Here is a 9,072-nt window from a genome sequence, read left to right as displayed (position 1 = left end):
GGGGGGGATTGTTGGGTTTACAAGCCCATGTGGCCCACTTCCTTCTTGTGGTAGACACACACACAACACTCTTGTGAAGTGGACATGCCAACTAGTGGTCACTTGTTTTACTCTCTCTTTACATGTAAAGGCTCAACACTAATAATAAGCAGAGAATTGTGTTTATCTATTGATAAACCTCTCTGCTGATCTTCCTCGCTGCCACCCACTATAGCCAATCAAATCCCAACAACATCATCTGCTAAACCATCCTTCACCTCATCATACCAACTTTCCAGATTTCATTAAAAAATCTTTGCTCACCCTAATTTTACTTATGCCAAGATTGTAGCATTTATACCCTTCTTGCTCAAGGGATATCCAATAAACACACATTTTTGGGCTTTTGGATCAAGCTTACTTCTCAGCTCATCTGACACACGTACATAAGCACTACATCCAAACACTTTTAAATATGATACATTTGGTTTTTCACCACAAAACTTCTCTTTTAGTGTCATATCATGTATTGCAATAGTATTAGGGGTCATGTTCATAATGTAAACACCTGTAGCAATAGCTCAGCCCAATAACAATGAGGTATATTCTTCTCATTCATCAACACTCTAGAAACTTCTACTATGTGTTTGTTAGGGAAGTTAGCCCAAAGACTATTTTTTGAAAGCTGAAAGGAGAGCTATGCCACGTTAGCGAAAAGACACAAATGAGATCGCCACTTTAGATCGTGATTTTTCTCTCCCACTTTCTCACTCTTAGGGTGCGCACATGCACCCAAAAGCACCCACCGGCCGTTGCAGATTCCTGTTGACCCCACCAGAAAATTGTACTTTAGCGTACCGCCGCTCAAACGTGATTCCACCGCTAGAATCGGAAAGCCACGCCTCCCCCCTAGCCGTTTGAAACGGTGCTCAAGCGGTGGCGTACTAAAATTAGTGTTATTTGCATGTGAAGCTCTGGCAGGTTACGTAGACTGCCTCGCCATAGCGCCTGTGCATAAAATAGCCTCGCCATAGCCCTACAAAATAACATGGGCAGATTTCATGTGACTTCTGTGGAGGCCTACTGCGCCAAAAGCTAAGCCTCTACAGTCCCTTGCTCGGCAACGCGCACCTGCACATTGCAATAGGAGAGCTAAACGCCGCTGCAACAAGCCCTTCGACAGCTACAGGTAACTGCATCCTATCTACTACAGCAACACAGGTGAAACTTATGCCTAAGCATGCTTAATCCAATGTTCTGCTGCAGATCTTCGCGCAGTATCCCCCAAGCGACAATATCTGAAGTGGCGCAGCATAGAAAACAAGCGTTAGCAGCTCCTCCTATTTTCGCAAGGTATTTCTGAGAAACCTTATTCACATAAGGTTGCAGCCAATTATTGGAAATAATCATACACTTTATTCTCCTAAAGGTATATTAGAAGGCCATCACTTCTATGCACGTTTTGCTTCTTTATCATATAAAGCACAACAAGAGAAAAAAGGCACTGTAAAGGTAAATAGGGCCAAAAATTATGATTATGGTTTAATGTAAGAGAATACATGACTGTACTTATTCAAGCTCATGTTCACGTTCATGTTCAATGTTGTAGTCTGTTTTTTCTGTTATTTAAGTTAAAATTACCAAATGCGAGCTCTATGCAAACTATTAATGAGGTTGTGAATAGGTAATGAAATTGTGGACATGCTACAAATGTTGCCTATAATGAACGCTCACGCAAGCCAACGTCCCCCTACTCGAGACAACTCCATCCCAAACGCTTCTCGTGGTGCGTGCCTCAAAAAGACTTGCCTAAGGTAGAATATAATTTGATGTATACACTCAACGCATCTGTCCGTAGTGAGCTTGCTTGCGTAACACTTGTTTCCATATTTTGTTGTCAAAATACTCATTCCTAGATTGGCACAAGGATCCTCCTAGTGGAGGAACAATTGCCAAACCTGTTCCTATGTATGGGACATTGCCCACGCCGCACCCATGGCCCATTTCGGGCAACACATGCTCTCCATCGGATGATGACTGTGAGGAGTTTGTCCCTTTGTCTCAAGAGGTCAACCTCATGAATACATTTGCTCTTCCCCGTGCCATGGACTTTATGCCCGATGGCGGATCCATAGCTCCTCCTCCTACACATCCTACTAAGGTTGTTAAGGTCATGATTGAATCACAAGATGTGGACATGACAACTGGGATAGAGCAACCAAGTGGTACTCATATTGAGCAGCCAATTAACAACACTAGCCAAGAGCAGCCAAGTGGCAATGTGTCTCAAAAGGCAAGCAAGCGGCCTAGGCAAATGTCAGTCACATGGGATGATGACACCACCCGTGCTCTAATAAGGATTTACGACGAGCAATGGAATCACATCAACAAGGGCAACTTTCGCTTCAAGGACTGGGAGGCCGTGGTTTTGAATCTCAATGCTGAGATGGATACCACTTACAACACTGAGAATGCAAAATATCAAATTGATACCCTCAAGAAGATGTACAAAAAGGAGAAGTTGAAATCATCTTCCACTGGCGCAAGTCCAAGCACGTGGTCATTCTTTGACATCCTGGATGTCATGTGGTGCAAGATCCCTAGATGTATTGGCTTGGCTGGGGGTTTGGACAGCGATGGGCCTGCAAAGGAAAATGAAGACATATTGAATGAGCTTGAACAGGAAGTGGGGACAAATTCTGGAGTTACTGCCAGTACAACACAAAATCCTATCAGCTCCATGGACTTCACAGAGTTGGAGGGAGTGAGTGGTAGCAAGGTAAAGCAGTCAAAGCGGTCTCTCTTAGGAGTTGTCAATCGAACCATGGGTGAGGGCATGACCAAGTTATGTGATACACTTCGCGATGTGGAAGATAAACACAATGCAACATTGAGAGAGCTAGAGGCGTCACGGCATGCACTAGAGGAGCGTCTACTTCGAATCCGTGAGGAGGAGGAGGACACAAAACGACAACAGATTTACCTCTCCACTCAATTGGAGCTCGCCAAGATTTTAGCCAAAGTCCGGGATTAGTAAGTAAATGCAATATTCTCTAGCAAGGCTGCAATTCTTTTTAATTATCATCAACCTCATGAGTGTATGTTTTCTGCTTTGCAGGACGCACAAAGTATAAGCTGGATTTTAAAGCATCCCAAATTTAGGATTGCATAAGGTAACCCTACTAACCTCAATTCGTTTCAAACATATTTTAATATTTGACTAGAAATTATATGGGTAGTCCTGTCGGTGTAGGATGGAAAGTTTGCATATATTTTGGCTACTACAGTCCTTTGCTATATGCATGGAAGATCAAAACCTTGGCGACGCCATCCTCTTCCATACGGGAGTCACAAGATACACTTGCAGTCAATGTTGTACTTCATGTTCTTCATGATGTGGGGAGTTTTCATGAGTTTATTGGAGCCTGATGCATGGCGCTACGGGCCTCGTCAATGGTGGGTGTTTCCAAGGCAGGAGGTTTTTTGGACCTCAATTCACTGTCGGTTGTGGTCAGAAGCCAATCTAAATAACCGACACAAGTATTTATTTGCATATCGCATGTCGTATGAGTCTTTCAATGCACTCTTAGTCATAGTGGAGCCTTTATTTCCTTGCAGTGGTGATTTATTTGTCCGTGCTCCCATTGCTGGTCATCTAGCACTAGCATGTGTATTGTGGAGACTAGCACATGGTCATTCTTCCAGATCAATGACTTGTCTTTATCCTATTGGGGAGTCCACTATACGGAAATACACCATGATTATATGTCGCATTTTAAGCCAACGTAGCATGTTGAAGCGCTCTCATATTTGCATACCTGAGGTGTTGGGGTATAAAGCCCAATGTGGTCGCCCAGGTAAGTGGGCGGGCCCCCAGGTATGTACACATATTCTTTTGTTAAACCCTAATAAGAACTCACTATGCTCTACACATTATAGCAGAGCGAGTTCACCATATCGTCGTGCTCTTCTTCTCGCACTCTCTCTCTCGCGTCGCACTTCCGCTCGTACTCCTTCAACTGGTATCAGAGCTCAGATCGAGGCTCGGGGCAGCACTGCAGGAGGCTAGAGTCACCAGCTCAGATTGGAGTGAAATTCGACAGGCGAAGACACGGCCCCAAATCCTGTGGCAAAATTCGGCAAAATGCTCAGTTGTCAGGGGAAGGACCAAAGAAAAGTACAAAGGTGGAAAGAGGAATCAGTCTCATAGCAAGTCCCGCAGTGCTAAAGGCAAGAGTGACATAGAATTCTACCATTGTGGCAAGAAGGGTCACATGAAAAGAGACTGCAGAGAATGGAAAGCAGAAAAAGGCAAAGAGAAAGCTGAAGACCATGGTGAGAAGAACAAGTCCTCATTGAAGATTCAAGAAATAAATGTGACCAACACTGTTGCAGAGGATGACAGTTTAGTGTCAGGAGACATCTACTTCTTGAAGAATACAATGGACTCAGCTCTTCTTACAACATCTGATGGAAATGCACTGAGTGACTGGGTTATAGACTCAGGGGCATCACTTCATGTGTCTCCAAACAAGGAGTGGTTTACCTCTTATGTGACCACTAAAGATCATGTTCGGCTAGGCAATGGGCAGACATGTGAGATCTTAGGTGTTGGAGATGTTCAATTGAAGTTTCAGAATGGCTCTTCTTTCACGCTAAAGAATGTGAGACATGTTCCCGCAATTACAAAGAGCTTGATCAGCACAGGTTTACTTGATGATGCTGGCTACGTCACCACTTTTGGACAGAACATGTGGAAGATATCCAAGGGTTCTATGACAGTAGCACATGGAGTAAAGTCTGGAGGACTTTACATGATTTATGTATCAAATGTCTCTAAAAATGTAATCAATGTAACCGAGCAGCCGAACGTTTCTTTGTGGCATAGCCGGTTAGGACATATGTCCAAGAAGGGAATGGAAATCTTGTCTCGTTTTGGTTATTTGCCTGGCTTTTCATTTAATGATTTTGAATTCTGTGAACATTGTCTGTATGGTAAGCAAACACAGCAGCCACATAAGCATAGAAGCAGTAGAAGAGATACACAGTTGGCACTTGTTCATAGTGATTTGTGTGGACCTATGCCTAACCTATCTCTAGGGGGAGCTTCTTACTTTATGACATTTATAGATGATTACTTGAGGAAAGTATGGGTGAACTTACTGCTCCTTACAATCCTCCTCAAAATGGTGTTGCTGAGAGGATGAATAGGACCGTACAAGAGAAGGTCAGAAGTATGTTGTCTAATGCATAGCTGCCAAATGGGTTTTGGGCTGAAGCAGTATCAACAGCTGTTCATCTTGTAAATAGATCTCCTAGCAAGGTTTTACAGAAGGATTCAGTGCCAGAGATGGTATGGTCAGGCAAGGTGCCCTCATACAAGCATCTCAGAGTCTTTGGCTGTGAGGCATATACTCACGTTGCAAAGGAATTTAGGAACAAACTTGAGCCAAAGAGTAGAAAGTGCATCTTTCTAGGCTATGGTAATTCTGGTGAGATGGGGTACAGACTTTGGGATCCCGAGTCCAGAAAGGTTATCCGCAGCAATGATGTTCACTTTAATGAAGCCAAATATCATTCTAAACCAGAGAAAGTTGAGGAGATTAGAAGAGTTGTCTTCCAAGAAGATGGACCTGCACGTGCAAGACAAAATGTCAGGGCTCAAGAGGAGCAAGGACAGGATAGATTGGAACCACAGGTTGTGGCTGAGCCTGAGCCACCTATTGTGCATAGATCTGGACGTGTCACGCGACCTCCTGATAGGTTTGTTCCATCTATGAACTATGTCATGTTGACTGATTCCAATGAGACTTCATGTTACAAGGAAGTAGTGCAAATGAAGGACTCCGGGAATTGGGAATTGGCCATGCAGTTCGAGATGACAGCTCTGCATAAAAACCAGACATGGAAGCTAGTTAAATTACCACGGGGCAAAAAGGCTCTACCCTGTAAATGGGTTTACAGGTATAAGATCACCGCTCATGATAGTCAGCCAAAGTACAAAGCAAGGCTTGTTGCCAAGGGCTTTAAGCAAGAACAAGGCATTGACTTTGATGAAGTCTTCTCTCCGGTGGTCAAAATGACTACATTGAGATGCTTTCTTGCATTGGTTGCCATATTAGATTTGGTGTTGCACCAAATGGATGTCAAGACAGCGTTCTTGCATGGTGATTTAGATGTGGAAATTTACATGCAGCAGCCAGAAGGGTTTGTTGAGAAAGGCAAGGAAGATTGGGTATGCCAGTTGTTAAAGAGTCTTTATGGCTTAAAACAATCACCGAGGGCATGGTACCATAAATTCCACAATTTTATGCTTTCTCAAGCCTACAAACGTAGTGAGTTCGATCACTGTCTATATACAAAGAAGGCTAAGGATGGTAGTTGGTTGATCCTTATTTTGTATGTGGATGACATGTTGATTGCTGGCAAGCACTTGGAAGAAATTTCAGCTTTGAAGTCAAAGATGGCAAAATCGTTTGACATGAAAGACATGGGTGAGGCAAGTCATATCCTTGGTATGCGCATTGAGAGAGACAGATCAAAGAAGTTGATTTGGTTATCTCAAACAGAGTATATTGACAAGGTTTTGCAACGTTTCAATATGGAGAAGGGAAAGGCATTGAGTGTTCCATTGCCACCATATGTGAAACTTAACAAACAAGATTTTCCTGTGTCTGAGGAAGAACAGGCTGAAATGGATAAGATTCCATATGCGTCTGCAGTGGGTAGTTTGATGTATGCAATGATTGCTACTCGCCCAGACATTGCATTTGCAGTGGGAGTAGTAAGTCGATACATGTCAAACCCAGGCAAGAAACATTGGGAGGCAGTGAAAGGAATATTGAGATACCTGAAAGCTACAAAGAGTATGCGTATATGCTATGGGAGTCAGGAGCTAAGTGTAAAGGGTTTTACAGACTCAGATTATGCAGGTGACTTAGACAACCGAAGGTCTATGTCAGGGTATGTCTTTACATTGGCTGGTGGAGCAGTATCATGGCGTTCTAGATTACAAGATTGTGTTACTCAGTCTACTACAGAGGCTGAATATGTTGCAGCATCAGAGACATGCAAAGAATCAATTTGGCTTAATCGACTAGTAACAGATTTGGGAATCAAAGAAGAGATGTCTGTGTTATATTGTGATAGTCAAAGTGCTATACAATTGGCTCGCAATCCAGTTTATCACTCAAAGACAAAGCATGTGGATGTGAAGTATCATTTCATCAGGGAAATGCTCGAGGATAAGCAACTTCAGCTTGTCAAAGTTCACACCACAGAAAATCCTGCTGATCTACTTACAAAAGGACTTCCCTCAGAGAGCTTTGCGCATTTTCGCAAGCAGTTAGGTGTAGGGTAGTACATCACTTCTAAAGCCCAATGTGGTCGCCCAGGTAAGTGGGCGGGCCGCCAGGTATGTACACATATTCTTTTGTTAAAACCTAATAAGAACTCACTATGCTCTACACATTACAGCAGAGCGAGTTCACCATATCGTCGTGCTCTTCTTCTCGTACTCTCTCTCTCGCGTCGCACTTCCGCTCGTACTCCTTCATGAGGGTGCTAGGCTTAAAAGCATAATGGATGGATTTGAAGCTATTACAGGGCTTCCACAAGTAGCAGGTGTCATAGATGGAACACATATTAGACTGCAAAGGAAGACATCAAAGGAGAATTTTCCTGCACAATACATCTGCAGGCATGGGTTTCCTAGCATTCTTCTACAAGGGATAGTTGACTCACGTAAGCTCTTTTGGAGTGTTGTAGGTGTTGCCCCCGACAGCACACACGACTCAACGCACTTTAAGGAATGCAATCTTTACCAACAGTTGAAGAGTGGTCGAGCCATCGCCACTCCCACAATTCAACTGCAAGGCGAATGCATCCGACCCTACTTGATTGCAGACTCAGCTTACAAAGCCACAACTTTTTTGGTGAAGCCCTTTCGTTCGAAAGGTGGGCCACACTTAATTCAAAAGCAACACTTTGATAGGCATCTTTCAAAAGGCAGAGTAAAAGTGGAGAATGCGTTTGGTATCTTGAAGAATAGATGGCGCATACTTCGCGAGTTGAATGTCGATCTGGCAATAGCACCCACGGTGATAGGAGCTTGCTGCCTTTTGCACAACTTTGTGTAGTTACGAGGGGAGGCCGAACCGAATGAGCAAGTTGACCCCCATCCAAATGATGGCGAGCCTCTGCATGGTGAGCATTACAATTCAGAATCACGAGAGAGAGCTTTGCGTGTCAGAGCAGCTTTATTTCGAAACCATGCCTTGCAAAGCATACGACGGCAAGCGAACATGCTACAAAATGTAAGAGGGAGATCCCAATAAAATTCTGAATGTCAATGATAAAATTTTGTTTCGTGCCTCACTAGATTTTTGTTATGATCTACTTGTTAGTTAATTTGACTTACTAACTCTCAACTGTTTTGCAGGTTGCTCAAGGCTAGTTGGATGCAACATTTCCCCCGAGATTGCAAACAAAAATAGTAGTTCTTGTACGGAACGACAATTTTGTTAACCTTATGATATGATCATCCCGTTTGTGTTGATCCCATCTTCCATTCAAGCTTAGTTGGAAGTTGATCCCATGTTCCATTCAGGCTTTCTTTTCCAATTAAGTACAATCAACAATTATGATTTTCTGCTTCTGCACATTTTAAAGTACTATCAAGAATTATGTTTTTCTGCCTCTGGACATTTTAACGTACTGTGAGAATTACAATGTTTAGCATTTCTTGTTTTCTTCTCTCTTCAACCGATATAGTAGGCTACTGTTGTAATTCAATTTGATAACATACAAAATTAACGTGCTCAGCAAAGTCCTGTGGAGTGCAGAAAGACGCTGACTCTCTAAACCGGAACCCTAAACTGCTGGCAGTTGGCCTCATTCGCCTGAACATTTGGCTGCACAGTCAATTATAACCTGCAGGGTTGATGAAAATACCGCCGGTTTTGGGCCGGAACAGCCGCATGTGCGCAACCATGGCCGATGTTGTCCGGTAAGTCTGTAGCCGACGGTGCATGTGCGCAAAGCGGCCAATACGGCCGGTGGAGATTCCTGGCTATTTTGACCGGTCGGCACATG

At 43.4% G+C, this 9,072-nt stretch overlaps 1 protein-coding gene across 3 annotated transcripts; it reads left to right on the top strand.

Moving 5' to 3' along the window:
• Window positions 1-798: 798 nt before the first annotated feature.
• LOC147456833 (uncharacterized) lies at window positions 799-8,718 on the top strand. 3 transcript variants are annotated; one of them, XM_086511951.1, is made up of 5 exons: window positions 799-1,168; window positions 1,246-1,332; window positions 1,664-3,012; window positions 3,098-3,152; window positions 8,420-8,718. In XM_086511951.1, coding segments are annotated over exons 3-4 (1,068 nt in total). In that variant the 5' UTR covers window positions 799-1,168; window positions 1,246-1,332; window positions 1,664-1,945; the 3' UTR covers window positions 3,099-3,152; window positions 8,420-8,718. The 3 variants fall into 3 exon arrangements, 2 of the variants coding, with proteins under 2 accessions (XP_086368077.1, XP_086368078.1); XR_015188040.1 differs by lacking the exon at window positions 1,664-3,012; XM_086511952.1 differs by having other exon boundaries at window positions 1,664-3,152.
• The last annotated feature ends 354 nt before the right edge of the window (window positions 8,719-9,072 follow it).

Source organism: Adiantum capillus-veneris, chromosome 5 (assembly GCF_014529385.1).
Source record: "Adiantum capillus-veneris isolate H3 chromosome 5, ASM1452938v2, whole genome shotgun sequence".
In the NCBI taxonomy this organism is placed as follows: Eukaryota; Viridiplantae; Streptophyta; class Polypodiopsida; order Polypodiales; family Pteridaceae; genus Adiantum; species Adiantum capillus-veneris.
Note: the sequence above shows the minus strand (reverse complement) of the source record. Positions and strands in the feature narration are given on the sequence as shown.